The sequence below is a fragment of the Octopus sinensis genome, linkage group LG2, assembly GCF_006345805.1.
Source record: "Octopus sinensis linkage group LG2, ASM634580v1, whole genome shotgun sequence".
Lineage (NCBI taxonomy): Eukaryota > Metazoa > Mollusca > Cephalopoda > Octopoda > Octopodidae > Octopus > Octopus sinensis.
In genome coordinates, this window is record NC_042998.1 from 113,229,479 (window position 1) to 113,257,379 (window position 27,901).

At 39.3% G+C, this 27,901-nt stretch overlaps 2 protein-coding genes across 13 annotated transcripts in view; both read left to right on the forward strand.

Moving 5' to 3' along the window:
- Positions 1-659, forward strand: part of LOC115225670 — a 67,205-nt gene extending 66,546 nt beyond the window's left edge. The window contains exon 5 of the mRNA XM_029796589.2: positions 486-659. Within this exon, the coding sequence (XP_029652449.2) occupies positions 486-659 (174 nt within the window). The remainder of the gene's footprint in view (positions 1-485) is intronic.
- Positions 660-2,827: 2,168 nt separating this feature from the next.
- On the forward strand, positions 2,828-27,121 carry LOC115232580 (uncharacterized threonine-rich GPI-anchored glycoprotein PJ4664.02-like). Of its 12 annotated transcripts, none has more exons than XM_029802546.1 (5): positions 2,828-2,949; positions 3,759-4,440; positions 4,589-8,410; positions 13,018-24,022; positions 24,071-27,121. In XM_029802546.1, exons 2-5 carry the CDS (start codon positions 3,855-3,857, stop codon positions 26,508-26,510), a joined length of 17,853 nt encoding a protein of 5,950 aa, XP_029658406.1. In that variant the 5' UTR covers positions 2,828-2,949; positions 3,759-3,854; the 3' UTR covers positions 26,511-27,121. The 12 variants fall into 12 exon arrangements, with proteins under 12 accessions (XP_029658406.1, XP_036354860.1, XP_036354855.1 ...); XM_036498967.1 differs by having other exon boundaries at positions 13,018-22,872; positions 22,945-27,121; XM_036498962.1 differs by having other exon boundaries at positions 13,018-20,343; positions 20,389-27,121.
- Positions 27,122-27,901: the final 780 nt, after the last annotated feature.

Genomic DNA, 27,901 nt, shown 5'->3' on the forward strand with positions numbered 1-27,901 from the left:
AGAACAGTGTGACTGTGAAAAGAAGCAATTGCAGTGATAAGATGTGCAGAGATTCACACAGCATCAAGTTTGACAGTAGCATAAACACACTCTAATGTCAGTAGGTCTTCTTGCTTCAGTCAGTCATATCAGTAACAGCACATATCACTCTTGATGTGAAGATACATTCTGTCGAACAAAAAAACATTAATTAGATCTTGGGGCCCATAGTGAATACATGAAGTTTATAGAAAATATTGATCATATTCTTAAGTGGTTTTGATTTTGGGTTTCTCTGTCCTTTTTCTTATTTAAGAGAAACTTTTGCAACAGTTAATTATTCATGTAATTCTTCACTACATCTAATTTTCATACTTTCCTTTCTTTGTTACACTGCACCTTCTTTCCTTCCTTGATTATTTAGTTTATTAAAATCAAATTCTTTGATCTTTGAAAGACATACACTGTTTTTCTCCTCATGTTTTTTTCCCCTTTCTTCTTTTCAGTGTTCAAAGATCTCTTGTGAGATGGCAGTGCAAATCATCAAGAATTTACAAGATTGTGAATCACATCAGGGATTTTGTGTGATGATAGCTCAAACATTTCTTGTGCAGAATTGGTTGAGAGGAGTATCTGCTGATAGTGGTACCAAGGTATGTTATGTTCTCACACCTGTGTAGGATTTTCTTGCATTTTATATATCATCATCATCATAACCATTTATTGTACATGTTACACACACACACACACACATTGTATCATATATCTACTTTTCATATTGGCATGGGTTGATGAGTTGGAGAGGTCATCACAGTCCAAGTTAGTTATTCAGAGGTGTTGCTCTCTTTGAAAGGACAGAGGACCATGTCTCATTAAAATGTTTCATTTTTCAGCTTGGTTTCTATTCTGGTTGCCCTTCCTAATACCAATTACTTTATAGAATGTTCTTGGTAGGTATTTAGTGGGATTGACTTATACACCATAAGTTTAGTCATCATCATTCAAATGTGTTATTTACTCTGTGTTTGTGGCTGAGGAGGTAAATAGAGAGATAACAATGGCAAAGGGTGAGTGAAAAAAAGGTGAGTAAGAGTATGGTGTTGGAAACAGATTGATTAGGACAGTAAAAGAAGTGACAGTGTAATAGAGAGTAAAACGTATCTGGTCTGGGTTTGACTAGGGAGAAGAATTGTAAAGTTGTGGAGTTCTTTTCTTTTCCTGAAAGGAAGATTAAGTAAATTAAAATAGTTCAGCAGAGAATTGAAACCGTGTTGTGAGCTCATGGCACTAACCTCTTTTCAACATTGTTCATTGCTCCATCTTACAAACATCCATATATTACTTCCATTGTCTTATTTCTATGAAGGTTATACTGAAAGTAATACAGAAGTGAGCATGACTTTTTAACTGACGTAGATTGTTCAAATTAAACATGTTGGTCATACAAAGGAATTACTCAACATAGTCTCCACCACAATCAAATCATTTACACCATTGTTGAATCCAACCTTTGATTCCTCTTTGTAAAAATTCAGGTGTGGATTCTTCACAGTCACTTTCACTTTATCTTTGTCATTACCTTGTCCATTAAGGCTGTCCTTTATTGGACCAAAAATTGTAAGATGGAGCAATGAACAATGTTGAAAAGAGGTTAGTGCCATGAGCTCACAACATGGTTTCAATTCTCTGTTGAACTATTTTAATTTACTTAATCTTCCTTTCAGGAAAGAAAAGAAAAGAAACTCCACAACTTTTACTGTCCTAATCAATCTGTTTCCACCACCATACTCTTACTCACCTTTTTTTCACTCACCCTTTGCCATTGTTATCTCTTTATTTACCTCCTCAGCCACAAACACAGAAAAGTGATGGTTGGATGCATTTTCTTGTGGCACCAACACTAGAGATGCTGAATAGTTGTTGATAAGACAGGACTCAAAGACTTCACAATTCTACTGGAGGGCATCAGATCTGAGCTGTAACAGCGAACTAAATTCAATTTAGTTTACTAAGAAAATCAAAGAGAACGAACCTTTATCATCCTCCAAAATAACCATCATGACTTTCTTTGGCCAGTCACTGGCTCTTGAATTTCTTCGATCTTGGAGAAGTGTGACACTATTCCATGGATTGAGCTTCAGACTAAAGAAGTGTTTCCAAATGCTTCCAGCTGACCAGAATAGACTTTTACCTTTCTCTCATTCAAATCTGGTGTCAACTGCTGAAGTACCCACTTAGCTCACATTTTCTGTTAACACAGTCTTACACCGACTTTTGCAATACATTGTGACTTGTCTGTCCATGCAAGTTAGTTCATCCACTCACTTTCATCCATGTCAGTGGATCTCTATGCATTCATAAAATGCTCAACAACTTGATTTCTTACAAGCCAACAAAGGAACCTCTACCTAGTTACTTTACCTGCTAGAAATAACAATGAAATTTTGCTCAGATCGCACCATCACAGACACTGCTCCCATACACTGGCTTGGTTTCTATGGTTGGATGCATTTTCTTGTGGCACCAACACTAGAGATGCTGAATAGTTGTTGATAAGACAGGACTCAAGGACTTCACAATTCTACACTTCCTCTGCTCATTTTTCAACCACTTTAGTAGGTACTGAGTGCATTTTTTGTGGAACCAAAACTTGAGAGTTTGTCTTGCCTACCTTTAACTGTAGAGGAGGCACAATCAGAAAAGTGATAGTTTGCATCATGTCATTAGCACAGAAGGAAGAGTACCTTCTGCACAGTGATTGTACAGAGTACTATTTTCAAAAAATATGGACTATTCATGTAGAAAAGCCTTTCAATATCAATAAGTTATGCTCAGTAAGGCTTTGTGATACGACTCCAATACTTGGTCGACGGTGATTTGGACAAGTTTTCTGACAGTGTTTGGGCCATTGCCAAACTATCACAACACACTGAACAAATAACATTCCTTGTGGAGTCTCTACGAGAAGAGGTATTTTTCTCTTGGATTATTTATTTATATGTACTCCTTTCATCATCATTTTAATGTCCACTTTTTCATGCTTGCATCAGTCGTATGGAGATTATTATGGAAGATTCTCTACTGTTGGATGCCCTTCATGTCACCAACCCTCGCCTGTTTTCCAGCAAGGTAATATTTCCCCCATGACGAGACATGTTCTTGCAGAATACTGGAAATGAATGACAGTGATAATTGTTTTACAAATATTACATATTCGTGGAGGCGCAATGGCCTAGTGGTTAGGGCAGTGGACTCGCGGTCACAGGATCGCGGTTTCGATTCTCAGACCGGGCGTTGTGTGTGTTTATTGAGCGAAAACACCTAAAAGCTCTACGAGGCTCCGGCAGGGGTGGTATCCCTGCTGTACTCTTTCACCACAATGGCGGGCCCCAAGCATGGCCACAGCTCAGGAGCTGAAACTGGAAAAACAAAAACAAACAAAAACAACAATAGTTTCAAGACAAGACATAAACATACACACTAACACACAGATTTCTTTCAGTTTCTGTCTACCAAATCCACTCACAAGTATTTGGTCAGCCCAAGGCTATAGTAGAAGACACTTGCTCAAGATGCCATGCTGTGGGACTGAACCTGAACCCTGTAGCTGGGAAGCAAACTTCTTTGCACACAACCATGTCTGCGATTACCACTAATCTGTTTTTCTTTCTCTCACCCTCTCTCATTCTCTTTTCATTCCTTTATTTTTCTCATAAATTTTATTATTACAATTATTTCATATTTCCTACTTAACATTACATTTTTATTCTGTATTCCAGGCTGGAGATACATTTCTGCAATTGAACACCAATTTATGTATCTATGCTTTCAATTTGGACAAAGGTTGTTTAGAACAAGCTGTTGCAGATAAAGATATGGAGTTGATTCTTTGCCGAAATGTAGCACTTTCCAAAACCAGCCAAATGATCATGAATCTTTATGATGGTCTCAGTCAAAAACTTGCTAAACTGTCAGGACTCACAGCTTTTGCTCTTGATCCTAGTGAAGAAAATTTTGAGATTGTCTACTCAATATTCCATTCTAATAATAATAACTCTAATTCATCTTCGTTGGGTGGCAGTAGCAGCCATCACAATGATATTGATGGTAGCAGCCCTAATAAGTATGTCAACAAACTTACTAACATGCTTGATGGCTTGCATGTAAGTCCAACGAAAGAGGTGAAAAAATCCAAAGAGAAACAACGGACACAACGCAACCGGCACTCTATGTCCCATCGTACTGTTGACAATGTGGAATACTGCAATTTGTCTGTGAATCCAGCCAATCTATATGAAATAGAACGACTGCTCAATAATATATGTCCGTTTCACCTGGATATAGAAATGTCATTTAGTGATTTGCATGCCATGTGTATGGAACATCTGACACAACATCAAGAAATGTTAATGGTTCTTCATGAAGAAAGCACTGATGAATGTAGTGAATTTTCTAACTTTGATGAAGAGCAGCCCCTCTCTGAAGCAGCAGTTCAGAATAATGAAATGGCTGCCTTTACTGAAAATGTTCTCAAGAAAATGTAAACTCTAATGTAATTTTTTCATAACCTCCTTCACAACCACATACAGCAAACAGCTTCAGTAACAACATGAAGAGCAGCCCCTCTCTGAAGCAGCAGTTCAGAATAATGAAATGGCTGCCTTTACTGAACAATGTTCTCAAGAAAATGTAAACTCTAATGTAATTTTTTCATCACCTCCTTCACAACCACATACAGCAACAGCTTCAGTAACAACAGCAGCTTCAGCAACAACAGCCGCTACAGTAACATCTCAAGAAAATTGCACTGAACCAGAGGAGGGTTCAGTAGGAGGGCATCAAGTTGGAACAAAACCAGAAGCTAAGTGTGCTTGCGGCCTTCCCAAAAGCTGCCAGGTAACTGAAGAGGTTTGTAATTGCAAACAAAATCTCCCTAAAAATAGCTGTCATTTGAATCAAACGTATCCAAATAGTATCTCTAATAGAAACCTCTTTGAGGCTTTTAACAAAGATTTGTCGACACAGCCCTATAGCATTCAGTCAAGGGATCATCGGCATTCAATGTCAGAGGCCTCCAAGATTCAAAATGCTTGTGAAAGAGACATTAAAAACCAACAGGTGAGTCACTGCAGTGGTAATGGCTTCCCTAATTGTGGTGCATCAACTTTAGGCACATGCAGTTGTGATAGATCTGGCAGTGTTCATACATGCCTCTCTTTTGAGAGCCAGATTGATTTTTCCAACATTGGTGACAATTCATCTTCTTCTTCTTCACTGATGCAAACACAACATGCTTCTGATAAGCTCCATAAAGCTCGAACGAAGGATAGTCATTGCTATTGTAACAAATCATTACCTTCCATTTCTGATGGTAATGTAAATGTTACTGCACCCTGCAAGTGCGTATGTAAAACTAAAACTAAGTCAGGGAAAAAATCAGACAAGTCTGCAAAATGTGATAAAAACCTTCAACAAACATCTGAAATCAAAGATGGCAAAGATACTCCATCAAAAAGTTTATATGTTTCTAGTGGTATTAATGAGGATCAAGTAAGTTCAGAAATTCCTACTAGTGATCGATTACTTGAAAAACTTCAGTCTTGCATATCATCACTTACTGGAAATAATGCAGGTTGCTCTACTGAAAAGTTTTTCCTTTCTAAAATAGAAAAATCTTACATTGACCGTTATTGTCAGTTTCTGAAATCTGTTAGCCAATTTGAAATGGCTTTACTCACACAACAGAACAGTAAACCAAGTTCAAGGCGAAGAAAGAATTATGTTGTGGTGTATCGCTGTGGAATTTGTTGTGACTTTTTTGACCAGGTTTCTGAACTGAAAAATCATATTCAATCTATTTGTAAAGCTTCTGTGTCAGATCTGCAGAATCTAACTGAAGCAGCTACAATATTCTGTGCAAAAGATTCTGCTCTCAGCAAAATTAAATTCTTTAAATGCCTTAAGTGTTTGCAATACACATGCACTCGTAAGGAAATGGATGACCATTTGAGACTGTGTGGCGTACCCCTAGTAAAGAAAACTTCCAAATCAACTAATACCTCTTCCTTGGCAGAGAAAAGCCAAATACAGAAAAAACCCTCATTGACTTTAGAGGATCCCAAAACAAAAGCACCTGAAAAAGAAGTGCCTAAAAAGCAGCAAGAAGTGGTTCCTTCTGTTCCTGGAACTGAAACAATCAATGTCTCAAAGCCATCCATTTGCCCTACTGAGGAGCGTTCAATGAAGACTCCAGTCAGCAAAGAAGGCTCTTCAAGTGATGTGACAACATCTCCAGTTATAAACGCCACCATGGAGACAACCACAACGAACACTGTCTTCAAATGTAAAGAGGAACAACTGGAGGTTGATCCTGAAAACAAAGAGGATAAAAAACCCAAAGTTAAACAAACAAGTGAAGAATATTTCAAATGTCAGATCTGCAGTCGTCTGCTGCTTGGCCCACATCGACTTAGACTTCACCAGGAAGCTTGTAAGAAAAGGAATGACATCAGAAGACGTATTAAAAAAGCAAATATAGTGAAACCTTTAGTCAATATAAAAACAGAAGTTGTGACACCTGATTCACAAGCGACAGAAGGGTCTACATCTCATCCACAAAATAATCTTACTACAGTGAATACAACCAAAGTGAACCAGACAACTGTTACAGGTACCAGCAAAGTAGAAGACGCACCTTCTGCTACAGCAAACTTGCCCCAGCCTGAAAAACCTAAACATTGTCCTGATTGTGAACGTATCATCAAGTTACGTAAAGTCTCCCAACAATTGAGCTTATCAGATGCTCAAATAAAAATTGAACCAACTGAAATCACTGACAAAAATAACTCCCGTTCAGTTTGCAGTGAAGAAGAAATTCCTAATCAACCAAATAGTTCTGTGCAGAATTCCTCAATGGTCCACCAGGAAGTAGAAAGTAAAGCTGTGAAAACAGATCAACCAGCAACTTGCTCTAATAGATCCAACATGAACAATGATGAATGTATTAAGAGAACAATGCTTCAAATTAAGTCAGAAATGGAAAATCAGTTCTTACCAAGGAAACCAGTCAAACCAGATAAACCTTTGCAAGATTCTCCCCCTGTTGTTAATAAAGTCATTGAAACCATCGAGACAAAGAGTGTTGTGAGTGAAGATGAATTGCTACTTGTTGGTGATGGCACAATGACGATGTCCCCAAGTAGAAAGATGCGTATTTTATCACCATATTGCCGAAAATGTGATTTCCATTTTCGCAACCGTTCAAATTTTGTAAAGCACCTTGCCATTACTCATCTCCAACCATACACTAAGGAAACTGTCTCTGAATTGAGCAAGCCTATAGTGATATTTACTTGTGTATATTGTCAGATTGCTTTTCGAGTTTGGTTTAAATATATCAATCACATTCCCAACCATGCGACTCACATTCTTAAAGAGCTGAACTGCCGGTGGGTTAAGGAAACATGTCAAGAAGAGAAAACTGCAGTTGTTAGTGGCAAGGGAGCCCAAAAAAAGACACAGTTAAAACTTGTATGGCCACCACCAGAGGAAGAAATTGGGTCCTTTCTTAAAAGAAAACGAAGAAAACCATCCAAAAGAAAGTTTAATCGAAACGCAAGCCTAAGTAATATTTCTCAAAGCACTATATCAAATTTCATGTCAGCCAGCTGTGATGTTGATAATAAAACTAAACAAGATATTCTGCATGTTATGCACAATCTTCTGCAAAGTATTGTTGGCATGAACGATCAAGTTCTAGGAAATATTGATAGTGTGTCTTATGTTAACAAGAAATCAGTGATGGAGACATCTAAAGAGACGGCTGCTCAGTTGTTGCCAGAACCTTGTAAATCACGATTGTCACAAAATATTACTGCCAAAGATATGTATGAAATTTCTACAAATACAGCTTCAATAGATGAAACTGTTCAGAAAACAGCTGCATCTTTCATTGAAGATGTAACGTTGTGTAAAACTCCTATAACAGCTAATGATAAATCTGTTGTAGCTAAAGAAGACCAGGAATTACCACTATTGTCAGATACAAGCCAGAGTAAACCAGATAAACTGATGCTTGATGTAAATAGTGGCAATTCTGGTGATAATGCATTGTCTACTTTAATTGAAGGCAGTGTAAAACCAGCTAGTACAGACCCATCCACAAACAATGTAACCAAAGCCTGTTTGTCAACAGTTTCTTCTGAGTCAGGAGATAGTACATCATCTACTTTAGCTGATAGCAACAAAAACCCAGCTAGTACAGAACCCATCACAAACAATGTAGTCAAATCTTGTTTGCCTGTAATTACCAGTGAGTCAGGAGACTGTCTCAAAGTAACCAATACATCATCTGCAGAAGCTGTGAAAGCAGGCAGTTTGGATAACATAAAATTGAAATCTGTTGAGAGAAGTCAAGAACTGCCAGTAAAAGGTAAGATGATGTGTCATAAATCACTTATATACTTTTCTAGTACTAGAAGAAAAGCCAGTTCAAGCAAATATCAATCTCTTTTTGACCTCAGCAAAACGTTTCTCTTTCTACTATGCTTTCTATTACCACTCCTTGTTTCACTTGTACTTTTGTTGTTTCAACTCCCCACCACACCATTTCAACACTTGCTCCTTCACTTCTTTTCCCATTATTAATATATTTACTAAGGTGGCAAACTGGCAGAATTGTTAGCAAGCTGGGCAAAATGCTTAGCAGCATTTCATCTGTCTTTATGTTCTGAGTTCAAATTTTACCATGGTCAACTTTGCCTTTCATCATCATTGTTTAATGTCCGCTTTCCATGCTAGCATGGGTTGGACAATTTGACTGAGGACTGGCGAACCAGATGGCTGCACCAGGCTCCAATCTGATCTGGCAGAGTTTCTTATTTTATTGACCTTTCAGGGTCAATAAAATAAGTACCAGTTTTTCACTAGGGTTTATGTTATTGACTTACCCCTTTCCCTGAAACTGATGACCTTGTGCCAAAATGTGAAACCATTATTAATGCCTTTTTCTAACTACTATTATTTCTATGATATTTGGGAACTTCTTTGTTATCATTTACCATGCTAGAAATAAGATTTCCTTGAATCACACCTCTGCCATCTTAAAAAAAAAATCACTGTAATTTAAGCTAATGTTTTTGATCATAGATTTTCTCAGTCAGAGCTGTCTTGGGGTTATATCCTTGAGACAAGGGAGCCACTATGCAGTTTGACCGGCTAGAAATAGCAACAAAATCTCCCTCAACTCTTAAGTTTCTGTCCTCAAAGGTAAAGATTACAGTGGATAATGTAGAACTATATCTTGTAAAAGAAAAAAAAGGTAGAATGTTTGCAGTTGGAAACCCTTTAATCATAGGTTTATATGATCCAATTGCCTTAAGGCTAAATAATGTTGCCTACCTCAATGTCTTTATTAACAACTTCTACTCTAACACCTCCTTCATTTGTTTTCACAAAACAGATTCGGAAATATCTATGTCATAATTGTCTTTAAATGTTTTAGATATTTTCTCTACTAGAAATCCACAGTTATTTGTAACATTTCAGCAGAAACTTCTATGAGGACACTCAGTCTACAAGAAATAGCAGCCAAATTTCACACTCAGTCCATATCACCTTAAAAATAAGACAAATTGGATAATGTAGCTTGGATAAAAGATGGATGACTGCAGTTGAAATTTCTTTGATTATATGTATGTTTGATCACAAATGATCAAGGGCTAACAAGAATCTTGTTAATGTAGTTGTGTGTGTATGTTATATACAAGTTGCTATCATTTACAGTCATTTGTCACATTGAAGCATCAGTTGATATTGCGTCTTAACCATCTACTCTATCACTCACCATTTCAACTAACAACTGCTATGACAAACGTTCACCTCTTAAACTGGGGAACAAATTTCAATTTTTTGTCTATTGAATTAGATTTGACAATTAGTTCTAGGTAATTTGGGTGTGTTGAGCACAAATTTTTACTTGGTTTTGCTCTATTAGGTCCTGATTTTGCTTGGGCTTCACTAAGAAAAATAAATATAGTATCAAGTACCCAAATTTCGACCCTGCAATATGACCTGTGCTACATTCAAAAGAAATCCCCATCCCAGCATTTAAGAGTCTGCCACCTCAAGAATTAGTTGAAGATGTTCCAGAAAATATTGGTATGCACTCTCGGAAGTCTGACACTGATTTTGACTCCAGTGTATTTGAAAGTCAAAATGATCTGCTTAAGTTTAAGCCAGACTGAGTTGAATGATCTTGTAAGTGATCTAAATTTGCCAAAAACGGCTGTGGAAATTTTAGCTTCAAGACTTAGAGAGAAAATTTTGCTTACTTCAAACACATACACTACATTTTACAGAGAAAAGAGAAGGACTTCTTAAATATATTAGAACAGAGGATAGTTTAGTATATTGCTGCAACATACTTGATTTGTTACAGGTGATATGGGGGTTGGGTCTTCTTATGCAAATGATTGGTGCTTGTCTTCAGACAGTTCAAAAAGAAGTCTTAAGTGCGTGTTGTTGCATAATGGCAATGTACATGGCTGAATACAAATTGGGCAATTCAAGAAAATTAAAAGAAAAGTATGAACATATAGAAAAGGTTTTAAATTTTATTAAATATAGGGAACACAAATGGATCATATGTGTTGACTTAAAAATGGTTAATTTTATGCAACGACAACAAGCAGATCCCTGCTTCCTTTGATTATGGGACAGCAGAGCCAAGGAAGAGCATTATTTCAAACAAATCTAGCCAACATGAACATCACTTACTGTTGGAGAAGAAAAAAACCTAGTTAATTCACTTTTAGTGACCAGAGATAAAACCATATTTTCTCCTCTACCTAAGAAACTAGGCCTCGTTAAACAATATGTAAAAGCTTTAGATATGAACAGCATGTGTTTCGAATATATAACTTTAAAATTTCCAAGTTAGGAAAAAATCAAGGCACGAGTTTTCAATGGTCCACAAATAAGAACATTAATTAAAGACTAATTTTCCTAATGTCATGAACGAATGCAAAAGAATTACCTGGTTCTCATTCATGGACTTTATAGAAAATTTTTAGACAATTATTGGGCAGATAACTACGAAGAAATCATAAAAAACATTTTTTTTAAGGGGCTACAAAGAGTTAGGTTGCATTATGGATGTAAAAATGCATTTTTTGAATAGCCATCTTGACTAATTTCCAAGTAATTTAGGTGCTGTAAGTGACAAACAAGGGGAGAAATTCCACTAAGATATAAAAATTATGGAGGAATAGTACCAAAGATGCTGAGATTACCACATGATGGCTGATTACTGTTCGTGCTTGAAAAGAGATCTGCCACCAACAAGCAAAATACCCTAGAAAATCTTATAAAAGAAAAGTTTTGTCAGTGAAAGCTTCATATTTCTTAATTTTTTTATTTTAAGTATTTCTATTGTTATAATGTAATTTTACTGTAGTTTGAACTGCTTGTATTTATGAAACTTGAAAATAAATTTGAATACATGACTTAAATTTTTAGTCCTAATTTGAAAAATCTAGAAAATTGATAGGCTGTTGATAAGAATCAGGACCTGATAGAGCCAAACTGTGTTGAAATTCATATTCAGTGCACCCAAATTACTTAGAAGCAAGTGTCAGATATCATTCAATAAAATATGTGTCCCCCGGTGTTATTATTAGGATAATGGATTGGTTAAGTCATTAGAGCATCAGACAAAATGCCTTAAAGTATTGGTTCTGGCTCTTTACATTCTGGTTTCAAATCCTACCAAGTTTGACCGTGCCTTGCAATCAAGTACTGATGTTGAGGGTATCCACTAACACCACCCCCACCAACATACAATTTCAGGCCTGATGCCTGTGTTAGAAACAATTGTTTCTGAAACCACAATTTGCTTCCCATGTTTATTCTATATTCCACCAAAAGAAGGCCAAAAAGCCAATAAGAACCACAGCATTTAGTCAGGTCACTCTTGAAAGCTACTGGTACAACCTGTCGCATGGTTGGGTTATTGGTGACTAAACTGGCAACCCCATCAAGCTTGCTTGGTGAGGAGGGCGATTGTTGGACATCCTGCGGGATGAAAAATAAAACCCGTCAAAGGGTGGAAGAACTACTGTGTAGTCAACAGTCAATTCAACAAGTACCTTGTCGCAGTGAAGTGCCTGCGTGCTCCAGTGACCCGGAGAGCTGTGCTGGAGGGAGAGAAATCTTCAGGCAGGTCTTACCAGGCCAGATAGGTTGAAGGGTAGGAGACAGACAAAACCTTGACAACAATAAATCGAAGCATCGACAGCAGGGCGTGGATTTAGTTATCAGCAGGACCTAACAGATCAGATAGCTGGCTTTGAACTTGCAGGATGTCATACAGAGGATCTTGAATATAAGACAATGGATGAGACCCTAATATTCCTAGTTAGATGGAAACTGTGGGACCACATGGAGCAGTGTCGTGGGACAACCAAGATGAGTTGAGATGATTAAATCACTATCTTATCAGTTTAAGATATTTGCTCTACTTCGCAAAGAAATAGTTGCAGGATTAGTGTTAATAATTAGTGTGCTGGCATTAGCCAAGATAATAATGTACATCACTAAAATATCGTTAACATAGCACCAAACACAGCATAACACAGAATCAACATAGCATTAACATGGTACCAACATAGCATAAGCATAGCATTAACTCTTTTATCATATTTCTGTTGAAATACATTGCCTGAAAATAATAAAAAAATTGAGTGAAATAACTTTATCTTTACTAAGCTGGTGTTTGGAACATATATTATGAATTTTGATGCAAGGTTGTAATTTTGATCACTTTAAAACAGCAAGCTTGTATTTAAGAACAAGAGTGATCTCAGGTAGGATGGTATGAAAGTAGTCATTATAGCATTCATCAGCACAAGTTTATACTGAATATGTTTCTTTCATAACTTTTGTAATGCTTCCATTTGTTATCTTTGTATTCCATTATATTAGCATCACTCATGTTTACTACCAAATCAATTATTTTTTGTCCCCATTCTCTACTTCCAGATGCATCACAGCCTGCACCAGAGATGCTTATTCATTCTACCACAAAACAATCAGTGAAGATGCCAAATATATCCAGTATTACACCTGAACTTAAGAAAATATGCCGGCTGTCTGTGGATAACAACTCTTTGTCACCATCTCAGTGTTCAGCACTGGCAGTAACAACCCAGTCAGCATTATCAGTTAACAAGACAGCCACTCTGCCACAAGCTTCAGCCATCAATCCACCAGATCCGTCCACTGCAACATTTGACAAGACCTCTGTGTTGCCAACATCACAAAATCTTGAAATGCAGTTGTCTCCTGCTTCAGACAAACCGACGAGAGATTTATTTGCTCTAAACAATATACAGGTTCCAAATTATTTGTCATTACCTGCCTTAACATCATCACCTCCAACTTCTGCATTAAATATACAATCGTCTTCCATTTCAAAACTTCAACCAAGGTTCTGTCCTAGTTCAGAAGCTTCTGTTTTAATGTCTTCATCTAAATCTGATGTATCATCGTCATCTTTAACTTCTTCTGTTGCTGACACTTCTGAAGTAGCTAACACATTGCTACCTCAGTCAGTCACTCCAAACCAAACCTATTCTTCTAAGCAATCTGTTGTCTCTAAAGCTATTTCTCCAGTACCATCTACTCATTTAACTCCATCCTCTTCTCACTCTGTTCCTTTTAGTTCTGACACACAAACTTCACTACCCAGTACATTAGGCTCTAGTACCCTACAAACTACTCCTCACTCTCTACATAGTCCACAGTTTTGCACTGCTACTTCAAGCAAAAACACTTTCCCTCATCTAAATGTATCACTTTCACCAATAAAACTCCAAACTCCCATTTCTTCAGTAGATCCCAAGATTTTGGTCCCTTGCTTATCTACAAATATTATTACTCCAACTCTTAGTTTGCCTCCATATACTGAAACATCAACCAATATCTCATCATCAGACCCAAAGGTTTCAGTATCAAGTTTATCTCCAAATACTAAACTTGTTTCTTCTACTCCAATTCCACTTGGTCCAGACTCATCAAAAAGTACCCCACTACTAGTTTCTAATTCATCATCAGACATAATGTCTGAAGTACCTAGTGTCAGGGTTATTCCATCTGCCACTAAAAATCCAGAACTTAGCTCATCACCTAATGCTAAGGTTCCAGTATCCAACTCCTCAACATTCACTTCCTCTTCTGCTACTGATACTTCAACTTTTACCTCTTCCTCTACTATGATCCCATCATCTATAGTGGCCAGCTCCTCATCTACTACCAATGCTCTAATACCAAGTTCATTACATATTAATGATAATAGGGCATCTGACATCCTCCCTGTTATCAAGACTTCAGTTTCCAGTTCTTTGTCTTCTACTGAAACTGCAGTTGCCAACACTTCTATTTCTGGTTCCTTGCCTGCCACTGACACTCCAAAATCCTGTTCATCATCTGAAACCTCATCTTCTAGTTCATTTGATAAGCAAAATTTTAATGCTCAGAATAACTCCCTAGGACTCAAAAACACACCTCAGTCTGCTAGTTTATCTCATTCTCTCACTCCTGCAAAGATATTACCTGTTGTTTCTGAAAACAATTTGAGGGTTTCTTGTTCAGTTACTCCCAGTATCTCAACTAATTGTTCTCCTCTTCTTAAGAACTCAACTAATAATTCTGCTGCCAGTTCTCTGTCAGTTATCAATAATCACTTGGCCGATTCTTCTGGTACATCATCCCTTGTTCCCACTGTTTTGGCTAGTCCTGTTTCTGCATCAACTTCTAACACCAAAGCATCCAGTGATAGTTTTGTACAGCCCCCAACTCCTAGTTCTTCTGATCTCAACATTTCCACATCTATTTCTTCAAGTTCCAATGTCAACATTATGAGTAAGTCACCTCCAACTTCCAATCCTACTGTGACTGAAAAGACTCCAGTTACCATCTCTGTTACAACTGAAAGAGATCCCCAGCCTATCTCTACTTCTCCTGCTCCTTTGAAGATATCTACTCCTACTCCCAGCTCCACTTCTACACTGAACTCCTCTGATCTACAAACTACAAAAAGAAGTACATCTGATACCAAGACATTAGTTACTGACTTGTCTTCATCTTCATGTACACCCAATATATCTGAATCATTGCCGTTAACCTCTGGTATTACTGCTTCTAGTTCATTGTCAACATCTAAGACTTCAATTCCCAGTTCATCTGATCCACAACTTTTGTCAGCTGGACTAAAAACTATTAGTTCAAGTGCTGATACAAAGCCACTAGCACTTAATGATCCTAATTCTATGAGATCAAGTGGTAGTTTCACAACCTCATCGGACAGCAAATCTCTTAGCACCAAAACCTCAGCTCCCGACTTGACTGATAGTCCTAAAATCTTGGCTTCCAGCTCTATCAGTAGCCCCAAGACCTTGGTGCCCATTTCTTCTGATGGTCCCAAGATGTTGGCTTCTAGCTCTTCTGATAACTGTAAGACCTTAGCACCCACCTCCACTGATACCTCTATCACAACAGCTTCCAGCTCTACTCTTAATCCTAGAACTTCAACTGATAGTCCAAAAACATCAGCTCTCAGAATTTCTGATTCTCCACATATATCAGTCCCCAGCTCTGACAGTTTGAAAGCACTAGATGGCAGCTTAACAGATATTTCTCGGGATTTAGTTGCTAGCTCCTCAGGTAGCCTCGAAACATCAGCTTTCAGCTCAGCAACAGATAATTCTAAGATGCTACCTACCAGTTTAACTACTAATACCACTTCTACTTTACCTAAAGCACTTGATTCAGTTTCTTCTGTCACCAAACTTTCTAGTACAGTTTCATCCTCCACTCCCAACTCAGTAAAATCTACCATTCTCAAAACAGTGCCACCTAACAGCACATCTATTAAAACAAAATCTCTTGATACCTCTGGACCTCAGAAACCAATAACTTCCAGTGACTCATTCTCCATCACAACACCAGTCATATCAGTTTCTGTGACACCAACACCCAGCTCTACATATCCCCCTAAGCCTACATATTCTCCTTGCACATCATCTACTACTTCTACAGCTAACCCTCAAACTCTGGATCTCAGCTGTACATCTGTTCCCTCTAACTCTACATCTTCCCCCAAGGCACCAGCTTCTCACTCTACATTTGTCTCCAAAGCTCCAGCACCTAGTTCTACATCTTCCCCTAATATACCAGTCTCCAGCTCTACATCTGTCCCCAAAACTCAATCACTCACCTCAACAGCTGTCTCTAAAACACCAGCCCCTATTTCTACCATTTCCTCCAAAACTCCAGCACCTAGTTCTACTACTACCCCCAGGACACCTGACTCTGGTTCTGCAACTTCCCTCAACACACCCATCCCTAAAACTCCAACACTCAGTTCTACACCTATCTCCAAAACAACAACACTCACTCCTACAACCACCTCCAATTCATCAGCTCCTAACTCTGTTTCTTCCTACAAAACTCCAGCACCCAGTGTTAAAGCAACCTCTACAGCACCGACCCCCAACTCTGCATCTCTCCCAAAAATTACAGCACCTAGTACTACTGCTTCTCCCAGCTCTATATCTCTCTCAAAAATTTCAGCAACCATTACTACAGTTACCCCAAACTCTTCACCTGTTCTCAAAACTCCAGTACCCTGTTCTACAGCTACTCCCAAGATGCCAGTTCCTAGTTCTACATCTGTTCCTAAAATCCAAACAAGCACCTCTACAGTTGCCTCCAAGACACCAGCCCCCACCACATCTTCCTCTAATGCAGCAGCACCCACTGTGACAACTGTCCCTAAAACATCAACAACTACAAAAATATCTACAGTCAAAACTCAAGTGTCTTTCTCCAAGACACCAGCCTCCACTACTGTAGACTCCCCAAAGACACCAGCCTCCACCACTACAGATGCCACAAAGACACCAGCCTCCACCACAACAGAAGCCCAAAAGACTCCAGCCCCCACCACAACAAATGTCTCAAAAACACAAGCCTCCACCATAACAGATGTCCCAAAAACACCAGTCTCCACCACTATAGATGCTGCAAAGACCCCAGCCTCCATCACAACAAATGTCCTAAAGACACCAGCCTCTACTACAGATGTCCCAAAGACACCAGCCTCCACCACCATAGATGTCCAAAAAACACCAGCTTCCACTACTACAAATGCCTCAAAGACACCAGTCTCTACCACAACAGACATCCCAAGAATGCTAACACCCACAACTTCATCTGCTCTCAAAACAACAGTGCTCACCTCTACATCTTCCTCCAAGTCTTTAACTCTTAACTCTACATCTAACGCTTCAGAAACTACCACTACAACTCTTCCTATAATTCCATTGCCCAGTTCAAGCTCTCAACACAGTACTCCAACATCAGTTTCTATTTGTATTCAAAAGAATTTGGCATCTAGCTCTACATCTTCCCCACAGGTCCCTTCACATAGCACTAATTCTACCCACAAGACTTCACCAGCCAGTATTGTTTCTACAACAAAGACCTTGGCTGCCAATACTGCATCTTCACTCAAGACCAAACCAACAGCGCCCACTTCTACAACTACCCCCAAGACACCCCCTTCTACAACTATTCCCAAAACATCAACACCCCTTTCTCCTGCTACATCCAAGACATCAGGATCTATCTCTACTACTACCCCCAAGACACCAGCACCCACTTCTACATCTACCCCCAAAACATTAGCATTTACCTCTACAACTACCCCCAAAACACCAGCAACCACTTCTACATCTACCCCCATGCCATCAGCATCCATTTCCACAGCTGCGCCTAAGACACCAGCACCCACTTCTACAACTAATCCTAAGACACCAGCAACTACTTCTACTATTACCCACAAAACACCAGTAATCACTTCTACATCTTCCCCTAACACATCAGCATCCATTTCTACAGCTGCACCCAAGACAGCAGTCCCAAGCATTACAGCTGTCTCTAAGACACCGGCAATCAGCTCTACAATTGCTTCTAAGATACCAGCACCTAGCCCTGCATCTGCCTCTAAAACACCAGTGCTCACCTCTACAATTATTCCTAAGTCACAAGTCCCTGCCTCTGAATCACCAGCACCCAACTCAACCTCTTCCCCCAATACACCAGCACCCACCTCTACTTCTGCTCCAAAGACACCAGCACCCACCTCTACAACTACTCCCAAAACACAGGCCTTCAGTTCTGTATCTTCCCCTAAGAGCCTGGCTCCCAGCTCTACCTCTGTCCCCAAGACTCAAGCACCAACTTCTACAACTGCCCCCAAGACACAAACACCAAGCTCTTCTTCAACCTTACAAACATCATCACCCAACTCATCTTCATCTCCTACAACACCAACACCCATTTCTACAATACCAGCACCCACTTCTACAACTACCCACAATGCATCATCACCAACTTCTACATGTACCCCCCACCTTCCATCACCAAACTCACCACCTACCCCTAGCTCTTCAACTCTCAAAACCTCAATACCCAGCTCTTCTTCAGCCCCCAAGACACCAGCATTCAGTTCTACAGATACCCCCAAAATACTAGCATCCAACTCTACAGCTAAATCCATATCACCAACCACTACAGCTGTTTCTAGGGCCCCAGCTCTCAGCTCAACATCTGCTCCCAAGACACCAGAACCCACCTCTTCAGCTATCACCAAGGCACCATCCCCCAGTTCCACCTCTACCAAGACACCAGCCCCCAGTTCCACCTCTACCAAGACACCAGCCCCCAGTTCCACCTCTTCCAAGGCACCAGCCCCTAGTTGCACCTCTTCCAAGGCACCAGCTCCCAGTTCCACCTCTACCAAAGCACCAGCCCCCAGTTCCACCTCTACCAAGGCACCATACCCCAGTTCCACCTCTACCAAGACGCCAACCCCCAGTTCCACATCTAGCAGGGCACCCACCCCCAGTTCCACATCAAGCAAAACACCTACCCCCAGTTCCACATCTAACAAAACACCCACTCCCAGTTCCACATCTGCCAAGACACCAGTCCCCAGTTCTACATCTACCAAGATGCCAGCCCCTAGTTCCACATCTACCATCAAGACACCAGCACTCAGATCTACAGCTACTCCCAAGACACCAACTCCCAGTTCTACAGCAACTTCCAAGGCACCAACTCCCAGTTCTACAACTACTCCCAAGGCACCAGCCCCCAGTTCTGCCACTTCTCTCAAGACACCAGCCCCTAGTTCTACCACTACTCCCAAGGCACCCACCCCTAGTTCTACAACTACTCCCAAGGCACCAGCCCCCAGTTCTACAACTGCTCCCAAGGCACCAACCCCCAGTTCTTCAACTACTCCCAAGGCACCAACTCCCAGTTCTACAACTGCTCCCAAGGCACCTGCCCCCAGTTCTACAACTGCTCCCAAGGCACCTGCCCCCAGTTCTACAACTACTCCCAAGGCACCAGCCCCCAGTTCTACAACTGCTCCCAAAGCACCAGCACCCAGTTCTACAGCTACTCCCAAGGCACCAGCCCCCAGTTCTACATCTAGCACCAAAACACCAGCCCCCAATTCTGCAACTACCAAGACATCAGCCCCCAGTTCCACATCTAACATGAAAATATCAGCCCCAAATTCTACATCTACTCCCAAGGCACCAACACCCAGTTCTATTACAACTACTACTACCACTATTTCTACCAAAACACCAACTCCCAGTTCAACATCTTCCCCCAAAACACCAACACCCAGTTCTGCAACCACTCCCAAAGTTCCAGCACGTAGTTCTACTACTACTACTTCTAGCAAAACACCAACCCCCAGTTCTACATCTAGTACAAAAACATCAGTAAGTATTACAACAACCCCCAAGACACCACCACCCACTTCTACAGCAACATCCAAGATAGCTACAGTCACCTCTACAACAACTTCTAAAGCTTTATCACTTAGTTGTACCTCTTCTCCTGCAGTACCCAGTTCTACTTCAACCTCCAACACACTTATATCCAAATCTGCCCTCAAATCTACTGTGGTCCTTTCCAATACTACATCCAAATCTCTGGCACCCAGCTCTGCTTCTCCTTCCTCTACCACTATTACTGTTGCATCCAAGACAACAGTGCCTACTTCTACCACTGCATCTAAGCCAACAGTTTCTACTTCTACCACAACTCCTAAGACTACAGTTCCCACTTCTACCACTACTTCTAAGATCACAACTCCTATTTCTACCACCACTACTACTAAAACTACAACTCCTACCACTACTTCTAAGACTACAGCTTCTACCTCTATCACTACTTCTACCATTGCTTCTCCTTCCTCTACTATTGCATCGAAAACAACAGTGCCTACTTCTAACACTATTACTAAGACTATAGCTCCTACCTCTACCACTACTTCTAAGGCTATAGCTCCTATTTCTACTATTGCTTCCAAGACTACAGCTACTACCACCACTGCTAAGACAACACCTCCTACTTCTACCATCACTGCCAAGACAACAGCTCTTACTTCTACCACTGCTTCTAAGACAACACCTACTACTTCTATCGCTGCTTCTAAGACAACAGCTCCTACTTCTACCACTACTTCTAAGACAACACCTCCTACTTCTACCACTGCTTCTAAGACAACACCTCCTACTTCTACCACTGCTTCTAAGACAACACCTCCTACTTCTACCACTGCTTCTAAGACAACACCCCCGACTTCTACCTCTGCTTCTAAGACAACACCCCCTACTTCTAGCACTGCTTCTAAGACAACAACTCGTACTTCTACCATTGTTTCTAAGACACCAGCCCCTACTTCTACCACTGCTTCTAAGACAACTTCTAAGACAACAGCTCCTACTTCTACCGCTGCTTCTAAGACAACACCTACTTCTACCACTGCTTCTAAGACAACACCTACTTCTACCACTACTTCTAAGACAACAGCCCCTATTTCTAACACTGCATCTAGAACAACACCCCCTACTTCTACTTCTACCACTGCTTCTAAGACAACAGCTCCTACTTCTAACACTGCATCTAAAACAACACCCCCTACTTCTACTTCTAAGACTACAGCTTCTTCCTCTAGCACTGCAGCCAAGACTACCACTGCTCCTAATTGTAGTACTGTACCAAAGACCTCAACATCCAGTTCTACCATTATCACTAAGACTTCAACACCTTCCTCTATCTCTAATCTTAAATCTCCAATGCCTAAAGTTGTTTTAACTGGTTCCAAATCAGCAATGCCTAGCATCATTTCTGATCCCAAAACAGCAGTTTCCAGTTCTAAATTTGATGTGAAAAGTTCAATGTTGAGCTCTACATCTGGCAGTGAAGCAGCAACACTGAGCAGCATAAGCAGTGACAAGACACTTGAGCCTAGTGTGACATCTGGTATCAAAAGAAAAGCTCCCAGCTCCATTTCTAATGTCAAGAGACCAGCACTTAGCTCTTCTAGTGTTGAAAAGAAACCTGCGTCTAGCTCTACTTCTAAGATAGCTTCCAATTTTATCAAAGATTCTGAGACATCTCTCAAATCAGCTCCTGAGGTTACCCTAATTTCTGGTTCAAAATCTTCACCAGTTACCCCTACCTCTAGTCTGAATACTCTAGCTACCAATTCTACTAATGGCATTAAAATTCTACCTCGTAGTTCTGCTACTGGTGCTCCAGCTTCTAGTTCTGCTATTGATGCCCCAGCTTCCAGTTCTGCTACAGCTAGTGACACCCCAGTTTCTAGTTCTGCTACTGGTTTTGACACTCCTTCTCTTAGTTCTACAGTCAGTGTTGATACTACAGATGCAAATTCTACTTTGAGAAATAGCTTCCCACCTGGTGAAAAAAGTTCTCGTGTCTCTTCTCTGAACAAAAGTTCATCTTCATGTAATTCTGGGCCAAGTTCCTCTTCAATTCCCCCATCGGTTTCTGTTAGCATTTTTGATACCAAAATGCCTCACTCTTCTGATTCATTAACTCCCATAACAAGCTCCTCCTCTAGTATCAACACCACACTTTCATCAGTAGATATAATATCATCACCAAACTCTGTCTCTACAGAACTTGCATCATCCACCAGTTCAAAAATGTCTGCTGTTGTTGTCTCCTGTCAGAATACTTCATCCTCCTCTTCAAATGTAAATTCTGAAATCTCTGACCCTAAATCTCCCTCTTCTACATTCTCTTCTAACTCCATATCCCCAACTCCTATTTCATCGTCTGTTCAGTCATCTTCAGAATTAGCTTCCTCATCAAATCAAGTTGTAATTGAGTCTGATTCACCTTCTCAATCTAAATCAGGTAATCACTCCTCCAAATGCACATCTAGCTTACCTTCCATTAAGTCCCCAAGTAGGATGTCTCCTGTAGAAAGTAAGTCATTAACTTCATCTGCTCCTTCCTCTAGTGTTTCAACATCATCAGATTCTGTTACTTCATCTCATTGTGCCAAAGATTTAGTTCTTTCGTCTGAAGTTAAATCAGCCCCATCACCAAATAACCTAACTTTAATGTCATCAACTTCTGTCACTACCAACGAACCAACCCCATCCTCTGTTCTTTCCAAAGAGTTTGTTCCATCTTCATCTGTTTCATCCGAGACAGCCCCATCTTCATCTGCTTATTCTAAGAAGCCAAAAGCCACTCCAGTAGCAAGCTCTAAGACATCAGTTTCATCTTCTACTAAAAGAATACTACCATCATCTTCTAATAATATAACACAAACTCCCAGTTGTAGTCCTGTTGAGTCTTCAGACTCACTCCACTCTGCTAGTAAACCATCAAGGTCTTTGTCATCATCATTTGACGCCAAATCCCCTGTGCTTTCTTCTTTGTCTAGTGTCAAGTTGCCTGAGCCTTCATCATCATCATCATCATCATCTGGTGCTAAACCACCAGGTCCATCATCATCATCATCATCTGACACTGATTTGCTAGGACTCTCATCATCATCTGACAGCAAGCTTCCAACACTGTCATCATCTAATGACATTGTACCAACAACAGTATCCCAATCAATTGAATGTAAACTTGATTCACCATCAGTGACACCGATATCTTCTACTTTCCCTCCATCTCCAATGCCTTGTTCATCTACAAATCACAGATCTCCTCCACACAGTCAAAAATTGCCATCTCCTTCATCATCAACTGACTTTTCAGATTCTAATGTAATTACCCCATCATCTAATAAATCTGATTTGCCAATTGTGGCATCATCAGCTTCTTCTGAATCAGTGCCCCTATCAGCATCAATTGATGAAGACTTGATGATGTCTTCAGAACTGTCATCTAATTTAGTTGAATCAACTAGTAATCAGAACACTTCTTCACATCCTTTTGAACCCATTCACACTACATCTTCCTCTTCTTTAACAGAAGATGCCCATTTACATTCTTCATCTACTGCATCATGTTCTTCTCTAGAACTTCCTGAGCAGTCATCAGCAACTCCTATTTCATCATCTGTGCAAGACCCTATCAAGGTGCCTGTGTCAGCCTCCTCCTCTTCCTCATCATCATCGCCATCATGTATGGAACCATTATCTTCGGAAGTATCCAACTCTCAGTCATCAGCCCCAGTTTCCTGTATCAAAGAGTCACAAAAATTAATTAACAGTGCTGCTGACTCTCTGTCTCCTACTTTAAACACTGCTTCTCCTTCCAACATGGTACAACAGACATCTGTTGCTTCAACTCCTTGCCTGTCTAGCAAATTGCCTTTTAAGTTAATATCTTCTTCATCAGCTGAATCATCATCATCATCATCATCATCATCATCATCAGAAACATCAGATTTAGTCATTTCTGTAAACAGTAGTTCTAACATTCCAGTTTCACACAAAGTTTGCAACTCTCCTAATGTGGATACAGGCCTTAAACCCTCCCTTTGTGAAGATGAACAAAATGCTTTGGAAAGTTTAGTGAACAGTAAAACTGAAAGTGATTTGACTAAGGAAATGACAGAAAATTTAGAACCTGAAAACACCAGTACTAGTCAGAAATCAGAAGAGGATGCACAACCACCTGGTACATCTGTTGATATTGATCCAAATAAATATTTGGAACAAATATCAGAAAATTCTGTTGAGGAGAAACCTAGTGAAAATAATACTGAAATCAAAACAACTTCTGTGAGTTCTGATACTCTTGGAGCTGAACAATTGATTTCCAAGACCAAAAGTGATGTGAATGAAGGCCAACCAGTTAGTTGCAGTGATGTTGCTAGCCAGCCATCAGATTTTAAATGTGAGTTGGCTAATTCTTCTGACACTGAAGTTAGCAGGTTATTATGTGATGGTAAAAAACCTGTTGGTGATGTGACAGGTGCTCCTCAGAAGTCTTGTGACATTAAATGCGACTTGTCTGTAACAGATGACATTAAAACTAATGAGAATTTCAATTCACAGACTCTGATTGCAGACACTGATCAATCAGTAATGGAATCTGATATAAAAGAGGATAAAAATTTGGAAAGTGGAGAGAAAGAACGTGCCTCATCAGAGTCTCAAACTGAAATAAAAACTGAAAAATCTACTTCTATTAAGACTTACAGTTCATCTAAGGTTGATATTAAGACAGATTCAAAAGTGAAGTGCGAGGTAGAGGAGAAAAGTGAGGTTGGAATTTCCTACAATAGTCAGTCCAAATCAACTATTAAGGATGACAGTTCTGACATTTGCAAGAATGAGAAACAAGAGCAAGTAACCTGTGAGGAAGATGACTTGCAAAGTTTTAATAAAAGCAGTAAATGTGAAGAGCTAGCATTACAACTGCAGGAAAATAGTTGCCATTCAGAAGAATCGACAGACTCTGGCAGTCGAAGGCTACGTGGAAGACCCCGAAAGACCAGTGCAGAGACTGTCTCTGCTGAGCAAATGAAAACCCAACTATTGAACCCTGGAAATATTATAAACTTACGCCTTCGCCGAGACCGTCCATCCTTAAAGAATGGGAAATGTAAATACTGTTGCTGCAAAAAACGCTGTCAGGCCAGCTGTGTTCAGAACAAGTGTATGGGTTGTATTTTAGATGGCAATTCAATATGTCGTTGTAGTTTAAAAGAAAGCTTGATGAAAAATATTCAAAGTATAGCTTTGTCTGTTAATACAATGTGCATGAATTGTCATGGAAAGAACAAAAGATCTGTTCGGGCTTGCAAGCGGAAACGCTCACCAAGTCCACAACCAAACAAACGACGTGGTGTTCTGCAAAGTCAAGTAAAACCCTCCACTACAACAAATCAAAAATCATCCAAAAATTCCTCAAAAGTATCTAGAACAAACTTTAAAACCAAACTGACTACAACTCCTCACAAAACAATTGCCAAATCACCCCACAAAAAATCCCTAACAAAAACCCCTTCTAAAAAAGTAATTGAAGTTGAATTGAAAAAAATCTCTCGAGAACCTTCTAAGCAAAAAGAACCCAGATGTAAATTAAAGAAAAAGCTCAGTGTCAATCTTTTGAAAGAAAACCCTGTTGTCTCTCTGAAGCAAATGAGCTCATTAGAGTCTCTGTCAGCTAGCCAGACAAGTAAAAAGGAGGATAGCACAAAGCATGTATCAACAAGGCGTTCACTGAGGAGTAGAAAGTCTCTTGATGAAAGTACACCAGTATTGCAACAGATGCGCCGATCAAAGTCGGAACAAAAGCTTGATTCGAATAATGACAGTGCATCAAAATACCAAATTGATTTGGCTCTTACAGACAATATGAATGATACAAAGATCAGTTCTAAACTTTCACAAGACCATCTCAGGACAAATAGCAAAAGCAATGCAGCTCAGCCATGCTGCAGTACAGCAGATGATTGTTGTAGTACATGTGCTGACAACTTTAATAAAAAATTTGTAGATAATCGTGCTCTAAAAGAACTGCGGCAGCGTGTTAAACTTGGACCTTTTAAATGGGACTTGGAAGAATCAGATACTGGTGGACGAGCTCACACGAATGACGAATCTAATAAATCTAATAATGCAAATACTGTGTCAACTTGCAACACCAGTGTATCTAATACAAGCAGTAGTAGTAGCTCTTCTAAGGTATCAGAAAATACCTTACAAGTATCCCAGTTAACTCCCTCCTCTTCTGCATCATCATCAAGTAGTATGGATGATGAACTTGTGAAAACATCCATGACCCCACCAATCAGGACTTACTCTAGAACCCAGTCCCCAACTTCTCGGATCCGTGTTGGCCGAACATACAGTAAAGCATCTGACTATCAGGCCCTCCCCCCTGGGGTAATACCCATTGTAGACTGTCTGCGAGCATCATCACGCAGTTCAGCCAGTCACCTGTGTGACATGCCCCGTGTACATGTAGTACGAGTAGATAAAAAGGGCAACATGTTTGAAACTCGAGAACCTTACCCTCTGCCCAGAACACCTGTGGACACTGACATAAGTCGTAGTGTACTTGATGAGGAAAAAGTTTCTGGCCAAAGGTGGAAACTGCAAAGAACTAAAATGAAAACAGATGGCTATCCATTTAGTTTTAAGAAAACACGAATTCAATAACTACAGTGCATTGATTAGGATATTCTTTAATTAACTACTTATTGTGATTTTACTATTTGTTTTTGTTTTTCTTTATATTCCCTTTTTTTTTTCTGTTACCCCTTTCATTTTACTTCAATTAAATATTTATATGGAAGAATTCACTTGCTGAAACGTTTTTAAAAAAAAATAAATAAGTTTTGAAATCTTGTTAAATTACTAAATTGCTTTTGATAGTTTAATTTGATGAGAGAAACTATCTGGGGATAATAGTCAGGCCATCTTTAATTTATTGTCAGTAAAGTTTGACTACCTTCTTTACTTGAAATACACTAATGATTGCCAACCACTCAGCTTTCTTCTTACTATTATTATTATTATCATTATTATTATTATTATATTTTTAAAGATGTATTTATCCCCCATTGCCTTTCAATAAATTATTCTGATTTTTGAGTGGGGAGTTTTTTGTTAGTCTAGAACAAGCATTTTAGTTGACAAGCAATAGACAAAATATCACCTCACCCTTGTGTAAATAAATGGAAAAAAAAATTGTAAACACTTGTCTGTTGACAGAAGTATCAGCTGCAAGTAATTTTGTCTGAAAAGGCAGATAAAGATATGTCTTTGTATATAGTTTTTTTTTTCTTTTCTTTTTTTTTTCTGGAACATAATCTGAACTTTGCTGCTGGTCCCACTGAGTTAATCTGTATGATAAATTGTATTGTGTATGTAAATATAACACTCACCCTCTTGCTTTTTCTGTGGGCTAAAAAATTTTGTTTCCTTTGTTGCCCTCTCATTTGTATAAGAAAGTCGTCTATTCCTAGATCACCTTCTCCAACATTTCATACAAATAATGATCATGCGTCAAATTTAATTTTAATAATTATGATTGGAGTTTCAAAATTCATCCAAATAATGCTAGCATGGGTAGCTGGCTGTAAAGTTATTTATGATTTTAATAGTTCCAATAATATAATTAATATAAATAATAATAATAATAGTGATGTGGACAGCAGAATTGGTAGTATCTGATAAAATATCTTGCATTTTGTCATGTTCTGACTTCAAATCTTCCTCACATCAACTTTGTTGTTTATCTTTTGTCTAAGGTCAATTAAATAAGTATTGATTTATAAATAATGGTGTTGATGTAATTCTGCTAAGCATGGCCACACACACACACACACACTCGTATTCCATTGAGTGAAACTAGTATAATAATGATAATGTTTCTGGCAGACAAACAGGGCCTGAGATTTATGGATGGAAATTAACTCTTTAGCATTCAGATTACTTTGTGAAATGTAATGCTTATTTATTGACATTATTTTGAGTCAACCATGCATTATCTCATAGCTTTGAGATTTTGATGATGATTGGTTATTTTTAAAATGACATTGTAGGGT

Bases quoted from the DNA above. Each gene is read 5' to 3' on its own strand.
- LOC115232580 (XM_029802544.1), top strand. From the start codon at position 3,855: ATGGAGTTGATTCTTTGCCGAAATGTAGCACTTTCCAAAACCAGCCAA. The intron at 4,441-4,588 runs ATGAAGAGCAGC...TTCAGTAACAAC, and splicing joins TAGTGAATTTTCTAACTTTG to ATGAAGAGCAGCCCCTCTCT. The intron at 8,411-13,017 runs GTAAGATGATGT...CTCTACTTCCAG, and splicing joins TCAAGAACTGCCAGTAAAAG to ATGCATCACAGCCTGCACCA.